The sequence below is a fragment of the Polypterus senegalus genome, unplaced genomic scaffold (assembly GCF_016835505.1).
Source record: "Polypterus senegalus isolate Bchr_013 unplaced genomic scaffold, ASM1683550v1 scaffold_8875, whole genome shotgun sequence".
In the NCBI taxonomy this organism is placed as follows: Eukaryota; Metazoa; Chordata; class Cladistia; order Polypteriformes; family Polypteridae; genus Polypterus; species Polypterus senegalus.
In genome coordinates, this window is record NW_024383575.1 from 1 (window position 1) to 14,697 (window position 14,697).

At 36.7% G+C, this 14,697-nt stretch overlaps 1 protein-coding gene across 1 annotated transcript; it reads right to left on the minus strand.

Annotated features, from left to right (window-relative positions):
* Window positions 1–10,945: 10,945 nt before the first annotated feature.
* On the minus strand, window positions 10,946–14,591 carry LOC120521526 (cocaine esterase-like). Its single transcript, XM_039743092.1, has 2 exons — window positions 14,194–14,591; window positions 10,946–11,316 (listed from the first exon to the last, which is right to left on the minus strand). The coding sequence occupies exons 1-2, from the start codon at window positions 14,277–14,279 to the stop codon at window positions 11,130–11,132; spliced, it is 273 nt and encodes a 90-aa protein (XP_039599026.1). The 5' UTR covers window positions 14,280–14,591; the 3' UTR covers window positions 10,946–11,129.
* Between the last annotated feature and the right edge of the window lie 106 nt (window positions 14,592–14,697).

The window sequence follows — 14,697 nt, forward strand, 5'->3', positions numbered from 1 at the left end:
CTTTTTTCGGACTTGCTGCTTAATGGCACTAGACTGATGTTACCAGCATTCACCGCAATGTACTGGAGTGTAAAACTTATGCAGCTGCTACCCACAAATTGTCCTTTTTCCCCCGTTTCCATGACCCCATCAGATTCAAATTTTGCCTTTCTACTTACTACGGAAAATTTCTTGTTAGATTAGCCTTCAATGAAATTAATAAGGCACAGGGCCAAACTTTCAAAAAGATATGCCTGTATCTCCCAAAACCGGTTTTAGTCACGGACAATAAATGTTGCTCTCTCCAGATTTCCCCATCTTTTCATCACTTATAGTTGTATCCTCAAACCCACCCCATTTTGGAAAACTGTGTTTTTCAGAAAGTGTTCCCCCATCAATAAATAATTTTTATGCGGGATACTACCCAGGCCGGTAGTAAACAGTAAAATACTTAGGCGGTAGGGGGTGTCCACTTATAAACCTGACCAAACCTCATACTACTGGGTTCTTTTGAGACTTTAAATGTGACTTAGTAAATATCAGAGCATTGATCTTTTTACAGTAATGATCTTATCAGCTTTAGGAAAATGGACTTTCTTACTTTGGGAGTGAAACTTGCTAAGATAATGTATGGTAATGTTAATTTGGGCCTTAGCACCTCTGCATTATAATTTTGTTCATTCTGTTCACTAAGGTAAGATAGGGAGGTTTAGAAGTATTTTCTCAAGCTAATTAAACTGTATTGTTGCTTGAATATCTTGCCACGTTTATTCAAGGATGACTCAGTCTCTCATATTGATGGTTTATGGACCCCAAAACAGAATGCTTTTGTGAAGTAATTTCAGACTTTGTATTTAAAACTAATATGACAAATTTCCCTAGTTGCAGACGGGTTTCGTTTCAGGTGGATAAACAGTGTGATCCAAAAAGCAAGGTAATTTTATCAACTTACTACACTCTTTTGACCTTAGCCAGCATGTCTGCTAGTCTACACACGGGAGGGAAACTCACAGGATTTAGTAATTTCAAAATTACTAAAATTGACATGAGGCAGGTTGTGCAGTGGTATACCTGACCAGTTCTGCAAGTTATTTAATGTACAAATATTGGTAACTATAATGAAAGTGCAGTGTATTGTTAAAACATTATTTTGAGGCATCAGCAGCATCTAGGCTTGCTAATATTCTGACAGTCAGTCTGACTTTAGTTTTAATACAGCCAGCATTAGAACCAGTAAAGTGTAAAACTCAAATTCTAATGTAAGAGCTGCAGCTGACATATAGTGACCCTTGAAAAAATGGGTAAGAAATCCTCTAGCTAAAATGCCTTGGAAGACTCAGAGAGTGTCTTGACTTAAGAATAAAAAAATGCCACAAAGCCAAGTGAGGTGAACTAAGTTACCATCCACTCAGAAATACTGAAGGCACATGTAACTGCATGATATAAAGTAGTCCATCTTGGAATACAGTCATATTTCTCTAAAATCATAAATGATAATGCTGGAAATCCAATAGTTCTGTCATCAACTGTTGATCATCTTCTAAACCATGTTCAATTAAAACAATGTCTCCTGAAAGCTTCTAATGAAACCTATGTGACTTTTGCAGAATTTTTTAATTATATGTCAGTCCAAAGTTAATCCTGTTGAACCCCAGTTTGCTCTTTTGGTGAATTCCTTCACTCAAATACTGTAGGTCTTCCTGAACTCCATAGAATAACCCTCCACTTGTGTCCTTGACCTAGTTTCAACTGGTATTTTTAAAGAGGTCTACGATGTGCTAATTTATGGTGTACTAGACATAGTTAACTCTTCATTAGATACTAGGATCTTCACACTTTCTCTAAAGACTGCAGTAGTTAAGTTCCTGCTCAACAATAATAATCTAGACTCCTCTGTTTTTGACAACTTTAGACCTATTTCTAAACTAGACTTCAGTGCAGCAATTCACGCAATAGACCAAAATGTTTTTATAAATCACCTTAGACAATGTTTGGGTCTCTTAATTCGATTTTGGTCGTATTTAACATGTAAAAAAATCTTTGTTAGCTGTGAAGTTTGTAGTTCAGGGATCCATGGTATTGTATATAGTGTACCACAAGGATCTATTCCGGGCCCACTGCTTTTTCAGTCTAAATGTTCCCATTAGGCCAGATTATCTCAAAACACAAGGTGGGCTAACAACTATGCAGATGACATGCAGTTTTATTTCTCTATAGCAGCTGATGACCCTAATGCGCAGGACTGTCTAATCCAGTGTCTTATTTGTATTCTGAATGGATGAGTAGTAATTTTTTCAAGCTAAATAAAGAAAAAAACATGTAATAGTGATCTGCAAAAATTGTAAAGGTGAAGGTCTTCGAAATAAATCTGATCCCTTAGCATTAATAGTCAAGGAGGAAGTAAAGAATTTAGGTGTAATCATAGACTCTTACCTTAACTTCAAATCGCACATTAAGCATATTAGTGCACTTTTCCATTTAAGGAACTTTGCAAAAGTTAGAATACTTATTACAGTTCAAGATTTAGTTAAATTAATTCATACTTTTGTTTTTAGTTGACTAGATTACTGTAATGCACTCCTAACTGGACTACCTAAGAAAGACATCAATCGATTGTAATCAGTTTTAAAAGTAGTAGCAAGATTCTTAACCAGAATAAGTAGATTTTAGCACATCACACAAGTTTTAGAATAGTTACATTGGTCACCTGTCTTTTAGAATTTACTTTAAAATGCTACTTGTTATATATAAAGCTCTTTTTCCATATTTTGGAATGCCTGTCACTCTACTGTACAATTTATAACCTTAGATCGTCTAATAGCGGTCTGCTTATTTTCCAAGAGTAAAGTATTAAATACGTGTTGAGGTGGACTTTTGCTGTTCTGCACCAAAAATCTAGAATACTTTATCAACAGAGATGTGTCATTCTAACACCATGGAACATTTAAAACAAAAACTCCTAATCAACTTTTATAATTTGGCTTTTTCATGGCTATATTTTAGTTGTACTTCTAAAGTAGACTTTACATTAATAGAATTATTATATTCTTTATGGATGTACAATTATTACTAATCTCAACTTTTCTGTTCTTTCTTTTCCATTTTTTCTGTGTTGACGCGTTTTGTGTTACCACCACCTGATCAAGGCATTGGGCAGCCACCTGTGATGCCTGAATGAAGGTGGATGCCCAGCTCTCCATGCACCTAACTGTATTGAATTCTCTTAGATGAAACATGGAAACAATGAGGACTAACATAACATTATTCATGTTAGGGAGAATGCCCAGTGGGGGCTGTGCAGTATTTTGGCTTTGCAACTCCTGCAGATGTTTTTTTTTTTTCTCTCCAGCTTAAATGAAATAAAAAAAATAAAAATCTGGCCTCCCAGCCATCTGATTTCATCATACTCATCTTTAGAGACATAGAATAGAGTACAATACTATATATAAGTACTCTACTAATTATATGTATCTTGTATTGTTTTTTTGTTAACTATTCATTATTAGTCATAACTAATTTATCTTGTTTTTCTTTTCTTGTTTGTAAACTTAACTTTGGAAACTGTAAAGCAATTTGAGCTATATCCCATGTACAGTAATCCCTCCTCGATTGCGGAGGTTGCGTTCCAGAACCCCTCACGATAGATGAAAATCCACGGAGTAGAAACCATATGTTTGTATATCTTTTAAGCCCTTATAAACTCTCCCACACTGTTAACATTATTAGAGCACTCTAGACATGAAATAACACCCTTTAGTCAAAAGTTTAAACTGTACTCCATGACAAGACAGAGATGACAGTTCTTTCTCACAATTAAAAGAATGCAAACATATCTTCCTCTTCAAAGAATGCGTGTCAGGACCAGAGAATGTCAGAGAGAGAGAGCGCGCACGCATGACAGAAAAGCAAACAATCAGAAAATCAATATGTGCTTTTGGGCTTTTAAGTATGCTGAAGTGGCACTTTTTAGAGGAGCGTCCGTATCATCTAAGCAAACAGCCTCTGTGCAAACAGCCCCTCTGCTCACACCCCTTCCGTCAGGCGCAGAGAATGTCAGAGAGGGTGAGAGAGAGAAAAGCAAACAATCAAGCACCACGTGGGAAGCATATCGATATATCATTGAGGAGTTTTAGTTAATATGTAATACATGCTCTGACTGGGTAGCTTCTCAGCTATCCGCCAATAGTGTCCCTTGTATGAAATCAACTGGGCAAACAAACTGAGGAAGCATGTACCATAAATTAAAGACCCATTGTCCGAAATCCTGAACCAGCGAAAAATCTGTGATATATATTTAGATATGCTTACATTTAAAATCCGGGTAGAGTGAAACCGCGAAAGTCGAAGCGCAATATAGCGAGGGATTACTGTATGAAATAAATGTTAGTGTTCTATCTATCTATCTATCTATCTATCTATCTATCTATCTATCTATCTATCTATCTATCATACCCACGCAGCACTAAGTGCGCGTAAGAGCGGAAGTCATCCGTTTTAACAAGCTGCATTGCACAGATACGAAATAGCCTGCCCATTTAATTATTTGGGAATGGATAGATAAATCCATTGTACAAATAATGTTTTTCATTTTTCTTCCTCGATGGATTCTGGCACCCCCAGCAACAGTTGTGAGCACCCCCAATCGGGAAGCGCTGCTTTAAAGAAGCGCGCCGGAGAAGACACATTTTGTCCTTATTGCAAATTTATGAAGAGAAAAAACAATTCAGACGAAGCTCACTATGTTTATGAAAAGAACAACTCCTCCCATCCACCCGTCCGCAGCCTCGCCTGATGAAGGCGATATCGACAACCCGCAGCCAAGCACCAGTGGTGCCAGGAATTAAATGTACAGTATTTCTTATTTTGTATGTTTTCCACATATTAAGCCAATTGTACTGTAGTATGCTGTGTTTGACTTGGAAAGTAAGAAAATGTTAACAAAATATTACTTTAAGATGATTACAATATCATTACCCAGTCTAATATTCTTACCTTTATTTAACATAGGTTGACTTACATCCAGATCAACTTACAACCAGTCAGTCAGAACCAATCGCGGTCGTAAGTCGACGAGTACCATATTTTGTTTTTCATGTTTATTTTCATTTGGTGTGTTTTTAAGATGGAAGTCAGTCAGTCATTTGCCAACCCGCTATATCCTAACACAGGGTCACGGGGTTCTGCAAATCCCCGGGCAGGGTGACAGCCCACCGCAGAAGATGGAAGTGAACATGCTATTAACCATTGCTGTACTTTATTTGTCCCATGGGGAATTTAAAACTTTACAGAAGCTCAAGGGAGAGAAAGACAAATACATAAAAAAGGAGAAAGAGCTCCTGTATTGCATTAAGTTTTCTTGTTTGGGTATAACTGTGGCGCAGGTCAACCATCATTTTATTTTTGGGAAAAATCTAAAATGAATGACTACTAACAATTGTTTTCCTTGTTAAATCCTTCTCTTATTAGTACTGGTCGTGTCTTCTTGTTTTACATGTTTTTTTTTTTATTTGATTTTTTTTTGGTTTTGTTTTGATATTGGTTATCTTTGTTTTTATGTGATCTCCTGGCAATGAACCCCACTTTCCCTGTGTCTTTTCCCCAGGTCCATTTGCCTTTTGTCCTTTTAAGGATAAGCTTTTTTCACCTTTACAAAAGATAATAATGTAATGTCATATGTAGGGAAAACTCAAAAGGGCCCACAAATAAGTAATCCTTGATGAAATATACAGTTGACAGTAAGAGAGAGTGTGGTTAACAGTTAAAATGACCTATTTTTATAAAATTGTGAAGTGTGTAATGGATACTAAGAAGAGAATATTCCTGTTCGATGAGTATACTTATATGTTAACCAGGATTAATTTAGTTGGTTTAGTTTTCCCACTTAAATACAGAATTTTCTGATATTACCTTAGAAACCTTAAAAGTCATTGTTATAAATTAGTATTCCTATTCTTCTAGTCTTATTCCTATAATTACAGTGAAATAGTGTTAATTTCCAATGTATTGTTTCTTTAAATGATTTCTCTGTAAAAAAGCTAAAGATAGAAATGTATTTATCCTGAAGGAAATTTGACTTTTTATAGAGGCTTATTAAATAAAGAGATAAACACACACACACATTCACACACTGTGGGTCTGAATGACTGACTATAATTACAGTGAAATAGTGTTAATTTCCAACGTATTGTTTCTTTAAATGATTTCTTTGTTAAAAAAAAAAAAACAGCTAAATATATGTATTTATCCCAAGGGAAATTTGACTTTTAACAGAGGCTCATTAAATAAATTGATAAACACACACACACACATTCACACACTGTGGGTCTGAATGACTGAAAAGAAAAAAAAATTAAAAAGATAGAAAACTTCAGACTTGGCAGTCACATGTGCAGTGATGCTTTATGCTGTTGGAGCCCAAGAACACACTTCTGCTGAATAATTATTTTACTGAAATACTGTTAGTGTGTCAGAGAGAGGTTGTGAAGTATTGTTCATAATGGGAGCTCAGTTTTGTTTTTATTCCTTCTTTTGCTATTACCTCAGAGGTTTGAAAGTGGGTCCCATAACTGAGCTTGCCATTTTAAGTGAGCCTATCTTGAAGTGATATTACTAGCTGTTTCCTGAAGAGGCATTAGCTCTCTTGGAAATGTGTTCTTTTGAAATTGCGGCATATTAAGTAACTAAACAATATAGTAATATACCAGAAAAGGCTGATATCCCTCCCATCGTGATTACGGTACAAGAATCACATGAGAAAAAATATAATTTAGCTTACATTTACTGACGGTTAACGTGGTTACATACGGGAGGCATATGATAGACTTTATCCAGGTGGGAATCTGAATTAACACAGTCTGCCATTTCTCGTCCCGATGCTGGGAGGTTTTTCGGAACTTTGCTGACTCGTGCCTCAAAGGGTCTGGCTGTTGTCCAAGCCTTTAAATAATGTCTTGCTTCACTTGCTGGTCTTCTCTGTCTCCAAACAAGGGCTGAACTCCTCCTCCACAAAATACAGAAATATCATAGTGCTTACATGTTCATTCTCCCAACAAGGAAAGAAGATTGTGCTGACAGAGGACAGAAATACACTATTCTGTGTTTAAGCTGACTATACAATCCTCAGTTGTCTTTGGCTATCTAATCCAATGCTTGGCTAGCAATTCTAACTGCTGAACCCCTGTGTGCCAAATTTAACATGCACATGTGAATAAATCCATACCAGTGAGCATAGAGACAGTAACATTAATATTAAAGAAAAATGTAGTATAACAAGCCACCCTTTGTCACTGGATCTGTGACAAAAACAATACTTGAAGTTATATCCACAAAGCAAAAGGTACTTGATCCCCCGTCACAGTGTAGACATTTCAAGATCATTTGTGGACATGTGAGATGTAGTACCACTATAGCTTCTGTACCATTCATGTAAAGCCGGCATAAACATGGACAAACAGTTACATTTAACATGGTGTTACCAAGTAGTGATCAATGTATCTCATCAATGGTGTTAGTGGAGATTTTTGCTGTTATTTCTTACATAGTCTGTGTTGTCTGAATTCATGCAGTAGGTGTCATAGCATCAGATTATATTACAATCCTATATAGCATCTTGATGGATTAGACTATTCTTTGGCATTCCTATCATTTCTAGCTTCAGTATGTTGCTATATGTGCCCCACCTTTTGGTGTCTGATCCCTATATGAGTTACAATAGTGGTAACATAACTCAGATGCTATTCTAGCTTCATTGCTATGATTATTAATTGTTCTTAACTAGTATTATTTCATAATTGTTTGTTCACTATCTTTTATCCTCCCCAACTTCAGTATCAGATGTTCTATTCCTGGACCACAAAATCAAACAGTCCTTTGGCCATTAGGGAGCTCATGAGATAAACACATGGTGACTGTCCCTTTTTAGCAGAGGTGCACTTCCCTCTAAGCTTGCACTGTATTCAGTGGTCATTCATGGGAGACTTCAACAGCTGTCACATCACCTCAGTGGCTACAGCCTGTCCCTGCCACAGTCCATAAAACTTGTCTCAGTAGCAAAAAATGTCTGCCCACATTATGGCATCAAATTTGATTAGCTGGACTTGCAATCTTTCTTTAGTTCTTCACTCTGTTCCCTCTGGAAAAGCAAGTGTTTCTTCACCAGCTATTCTCAGGTATGTGCAGCAGATTAAAAGTCATTAGTGCAGTACAGTCTCTGTAAATCTTCGTTTGTGTATACACCACCTGTTACTTCATTGATAAAACTTTACCACTGAATGGAGAGGCTTTAACCACTAAATTGAGTGGCCAAACTAAACTACTTGCTAGGCTAACTAAAGAAGGGTGCAAGGTAGAGCAAATACATAACATAAAGCAATTATTTCCCAATCATATGTATTATACAAATGCAGCATTATGAATGACAATTCTAGACTCGCAGTTCAGTCTCATAAAATAACAGTAAGAAATAGATTAATATATTTAAACCAGGCTAGTGACAATGTTTCTTCAGTAGGATCATACATTACACAAAATTCACACATTGCCTCAGTTATCCAAATATCTTAAATTATAAAAGGATGTTACATATTTGAATTTAAAATTCTTTTTTTTTTTCTCTAGAACAAAAATATCTTATAAATCCATACCCTATAGCTCATCTTATTAAGAGACAAAATCTTTTAAATGTCTGTAAAATTTTACAACAGTTCATATAAACTAATGGTTCTAATGTATAACTGAATAATCAATTTAGCTATGTGCATTATCACTGAGCATTAACTTAATACATTGATGCAATAACAACTCTTCCTAAAATTAATCACTTACAGAGACAAATCAATACATGTATTTCAATTCTAATACATTTTGTAATTACTGAAGTGATAATAATAATCATTTGTTATACATCAAAATATGTAAACCCTCTATACTGTTTTTTCATGAAGACTAAGAGAAAGAAATCAGTCTTGTGTTCATTTGTTTGCATTTTTTCATTTAAACATTTAACACTTGCACTAAATCAGCATGCAAGAAAATTATTCACATGTATTACAATTAACTTATTATTATATGGGACCCATTTTTCTACAGTTTTATTTAACATTCTTAGTCAGCTGACGAACATAGAAAGACAGACTTAGAAATGACATAAATACGCATCTGCCACCCCAGACTCTGAATAAAGATAATTTATTCGTCTTTTCTTGTACTTTTATAGATTCCAAACCCTGCTTCATGCCCAAGCAGAATTTCTTGGCTAAAGCAGAAATTCGTTCTCTGGAGAACAGAAAATCAACCTTCACTCGTTTCAGTTATTTCTACACACAGTATTTGGCAATTGCTTCATTCTTTCACATATATTCACATACTCACGTTCTCTTTTACAACAATACTTCATTCACAGAATTAAAGTTCTCGATCTCTAGCACATATGCTATAAACTCACTTGAGGTTGTGCTTTTTTGTTTATCTATAAGGTTTCACCATGCAAAATACTTAAACGCGTCTTTTCCTTCATGCTTATTATTAATCAAACAACATCTCAGGCCGCAAGCTGATATTACTGAAAATATTAGGAATGCTTCTTACCTCAGTTTCATACGCGCTATTTTCCAGATCATGGAAATTTCGTGGCGAACTTTCCAGTCAGCTGCAACGAGGGCAAAATATTGTCCGTTGCGATCCGTAAATTCAGCGACAGCAAGAAAAATCCACTCGTTGGGAAAATCACGCAGCACAATTCCAAAACAAGAAAGTATTCCCAGAAAAAGTTACGCGGTCACAAAGAATATTCTGACTTAACAAGGAAAACATACATGATTGAACCTTTATCTCGTATTGGGCAAGTGTGCTAACCAATAATTGATTACATTATATGCAAAGCTGGAAGTGGTTTCCTTTTTCTGCCAGACACATTTGGATGCGGCGCTCCATGTTCCTGTACTATTGGCATGCATCTCAGGGGGAATAGCAACAATTCCATGTTGGAAGTTTTCCTTCAAATCTTCCACAGTGCGAGGCTTGTTTTCCGATAGACCTTTACTTTGAGCATACCCCAAAGGAAGAAGTCTGGTGTTACCAGACCCAGCAACCATGGTGGCCAAAGCCCCTTTCAAATTACCCTGTTGCCGAAGAAGAACTCAGTTTCTGCCATGCTACTTGCCGATGTGTGACACGTTGCTCCCTCTTGCTGGAAGTAACCTTCCATTAACTCACAATCATACAGTTGATTCTGACATCGCTTAAACAAATCGGTGACCCAATAGGTTTGCACCATGAAGACGTGCTGCTCAATACTGTAGACTACCATCCTGATGAGCAGTCGAGTGACTGAGTGAAAGGGTACAGGCGGTATGCACCCAGACAATGCAAACGGAGGCTAAACATCGCATTGGCTGTCCAGTGCCTACCTCATTGCTCCAATGCACTGTCATCCCGGCTTGTTTGAAGCTCCATATACTGAGAAGCACATTGCACGTTGTTTCGTTCTGATTGTTTCATTCTGATTGTTTCATCCTAGCATGAGTTAATACAGAATATTCTGGACCACTTTCGAGTGAATTTCCCTTTATCTTCCTAAATCCAGCTAAGGACCAGATTATTTTTATTATGTCCTGATACATAAAACCATAGAATTGAAAGAGGGTGTTTTCTTTTTCACATGACTATATATTGCACTGTGGTCCTAGGGAATGTTGTTTTGTACTACTGTATGCTGAAATACAGTGTATGGATGGTATGACAATAGAGACACTTGACCTTCTCGAAGCTATGGATACACAACAGGATAGTATTTGTTATACAGCCTTGACACATCACCTCCCAGTAACAATAGTCTCTTGCAGGGAAGCAACATGTACTTTTTACACCACATCTATTTAAGTACATCATCTTTTTTAACATCTGAACCAAAACCCTACACACTCCATTTAGGCATCACTAAAAAAAAGAACGGGGACAGAGTCTCCTATGTTATTAATAATCTTTTACTTTAAAGAAGCCTGAGTTCCAGTTTATGATTTTGCTCAAGCAGAAGCACATAAAGAGCCACATACTGTACATATAAAACAAGAAGAAAGCTCACAAATTCTTACTTTGTGTAGAAGTATTTATTGAAAAAATATCCAAAAATGTAGCCTGGAAGGGCAGAACATCTACAGTTCACCATGGCCTTCCTTTGGAACTTTTAGCTTTTCCAACTTTTCAGGCAAAATTTTTGTCAGAAACTCCATTCGTGTTTCCTTTAGCTTTCTTCCAATGCTTTGCTTTAAGTTCAGAACCATGTACTGTTCACTGGTGTCATATACTGGCCATTGGAGTAATCCTGCTCCATTTGGATCCCTGGTGGTCAAAAACTAAAGTTAGAATTGTGCATGTTTCCACATAATTTAATTGTAAGCTAAATGCATATAAAAGTCATTATTTAATGTTGTACTCCTTTCATTTAACTGAATTGAATTATTTTTAATGAATAAACAAAAACAAGGCACACAGTGTGTAGTGGGCTATATGTTCATTTTCTAATTTAGTTTACTGTTGCGTTGCTTACAAAGTGAATGTCTAGTTCATCATTTTTAAAAGTCCTGCATTTTAATTGTTACAATCTAAATCTAGATCATTCACACACCACTGTACTTGCGCTGGACTAGAATGACTGACGGACATACTAGGTTTTGAGAATGTGCATAAATCCAATAGTATGTAGCTCAACTAGGTGTTATACCCATTTTCAATAAAACTACTTATTTTGGAAACTCTGTGGCATTTAGACTTTTAATATGCCCCCTATTGTAACCTTCATTGTCAGATTATTACATGACTAGAAAAATACCTGCGTTTCGCAGCGGCAAAGTACTGCCTTATAATTTTTATTAAGTAGAAAATTAAACCTTTTTAAACTGAGGGAAAATATATAAATAATTATTTGTTAAGGATCTCTTTGTATACCACATTGTCAGTTCGGCCCTCCGGTTGTAATATGACCAAGCTGTGCGCTGAGCTTACTCTTGAGCATGCAACGTACAGTTGGCCATGTGAACAGTAATCTTGTTTCAAAACTCACAGGTTGGATTGCTGCTGTCATAATCGGTTTGAGTTTTGTGTTTTGTTTCAATTACAACAGTATTTGTAGGACTTGTGTTGAAGAGACATTCAGCATCTGTCAAGCGTTGTAAGTATACAACCGGTTTCATCGATAACTTCACATCCAGCTTTTGAGAGTTTAAACATTCATAAACATCAAATTGTCCACTACTGAAATCGTCACCTGTCAATCTAAGATGTTTAAGAGGCATTTGCGGTTGCCAAAAGGTGTAAAATATTTGGCCGATTCGGTACACTTGAAAGTGACAACTGAACAATTCACCAGCAGCCATCAACTCACATGCAGAACCATAGGTGAAGGGCTTAAGCATTTCACTCTTCTAGTGCTCCTGTGTGAATAATTATCTCCTTTACCGTCATCAGTCAACACCTTGAACCTGTCCTAGTCATTCAATACATAAGACACAATGTTAATCCGGATATCAAGAGTGAGCCTGATAAGGCCGTGCAATATGTAACAAAGAGAATGGAAAAGGTAGGTGCCATCTCCGGGCATGGAAACCACTCGGTAAAGTGACAGTTCTTTGATCGATGGTGATCACCTCGATAGACATGTTAATGGGGGTACAGTTGGAATGATAAAGGAAATGGGTACCTGAACAATGTAAAGTAAGTCTAAAATACCCACACAATAGCTATAATCTTAATAAATGAACAATAAAACAGCGGAGAAGCCGTGGATTAAATAAAAAGGCTGTAGTTATCAGCAGGGAGACGTGAATCCCGTGGCGAAGCAAGGAAGGGAATGTAGAGACTGGAGCGATGGACGGCCTTATATAGGCAGGTAACCAATAACGTGGGAGGCGTTGGGATCGGGGACCCAACGCCACCTCACACGGTGAACCAGCTGCAGGCTATGGACATATATATGTACGTAAGTAGGATTCATTTAGCGTTGGGAACCCGCGTACCAAATTTCTTGAAGATAGGCCCATAAGTAACAAAGACCGTTGAAAAGTTCAATATGGCGGCCAACAGTGGCATCATACCACCGAAATAAGTACCAAATTTTAGCCTTCTACCTACACGGGAAGTTGGAGAATTAGTGACGTTGGAAAGTTCAATATGGCAGCTGACAGTGGCATCATACCACCAAAATAAGTACGTACATTGGTTTCGGTTAGCGCAGGGAAGCCGCCTACCAAATTTCGTGAAGATGGGGCCATAAATAAGAAAGTTCAACATGGCGGACGTTGTTGACCGTTATGACCGTTACGCGTAGAAGTTCGAAATGAAACCTGCTTAATTTTTTTGTAAGTAAGCTGTAAGGAATGAGCCTGCCAAATTTCAGCTTTCTACCTACACGGGAAGTTGGAGAATTAGTGACATTGGAAAGTTCAATATGGCGGCCGACAGTGGCGTCAAACCATCGAAATAAGTACGTACATCGGTTTCGGTTAGCACAGGGAAACTGCCTACCAAATTTCGTGAAGATGGGGCCATAAATAAGAAAGTTCAACATGGCGGACGTTGTTGATCGTTATCGACCGTTATGACCGTTTCGTGTAGAATTTTGAAATGAAACCTGCTTAACTTTTGTAAGTAAGGTGTAAGGAATAAGCCTGCCAAATTTCAGCCTTCTACCTACACGGGAAGTTGGAGAATTAGTGATGAGTGAGTGAGTGAGTCAGTGAGGGCTTTGCCTTTTATTAGTATAGATTCAGATTGTGGCTAATAGATTTCATTTCATCCAGTGTGCACAGTGCTTACCGCAGAATAAAACTTGTTCCCTGTGGATCCATAAATTCATTGAAATCTTAATCAAATAAGGTAATAGGCCTAATCTGTATCCAACCAATTATAATATTCAGTAATATTTACAAGTGCAATTACTTTCAACAAGATAATTAAAAATATATAATATATAATATTTAAGTAATTATATGATATATCTATTTACAGAAAATAGTCACTGCATGTAACAGAAAAAAAAGACAGCTGGCATATGTTGTATGAGTAAGAAGTTACAAACACGTGTTAATATTATCCATAATGAATGTTTAAGGTAGTAGGCTGCATTTATTTATTTTTTTAATCTCTTTCCTTATACTTCCATGTAGGTGTAAAGGTATTTAAGAGTTATTAAAAGTTATTACTTTAGAGTTTAAGCCTTACCCATTCCGAGCAAAATTGGCCCAGTACGACATCATAGTCCTACAGAGCTGTTTTTCTTCCTCAATTAAAGATCCTGTCAAAGACATAGCTATTTAGTTCTAAGCAGCATATTAAATAAAATCCAAAAACAAAACTTGTTACTGCTGCAGTCAAAAATACTGACTAAAACACTTTTTTTTTTTTCAGAGGATTTAACTTTATGTATAGCCATTCAAAGACATCTACTTTCTCAGCCCTCAGATGATGAATTCCAAACCAAATGACACCAAAAGAACAAGACAGGTATAGAACTTGGAACACAAATCCATAAAAAATAATTATTTGCGATAGAGGTGATTGTAATCCAAATGGTAATCCAAATGAGCGAGTTTCTGCAGCTGTGAAGCAAAATAGTAACAGATACACACAATGATCACAGTCCTCCCAGCTTCTTACAGCTTCTGTTTTAAATCTAGTATCTCATCTTCCATCTCCCAGCAGCCTCATTAAACCCTGGTTTGTGAC

Excerpts from the sequence above, each read along its gene's own strand:
- LOC120521526 (XM_039743092.1), bottom strand. The coding sequence starts at position 14,279 with ATGTCTTTGACAGGATCTTTAATTGAGGAAGAAAAACAGCTCTGTAGG. Across the intron at positions 11,317-14,193 it reads GCCAATTTTGCTCGGAATGG|GGATCCAAATGGAGCAGGAT; the intron begins GTAAGGCTTAAA and ends TTTGACCACCAG.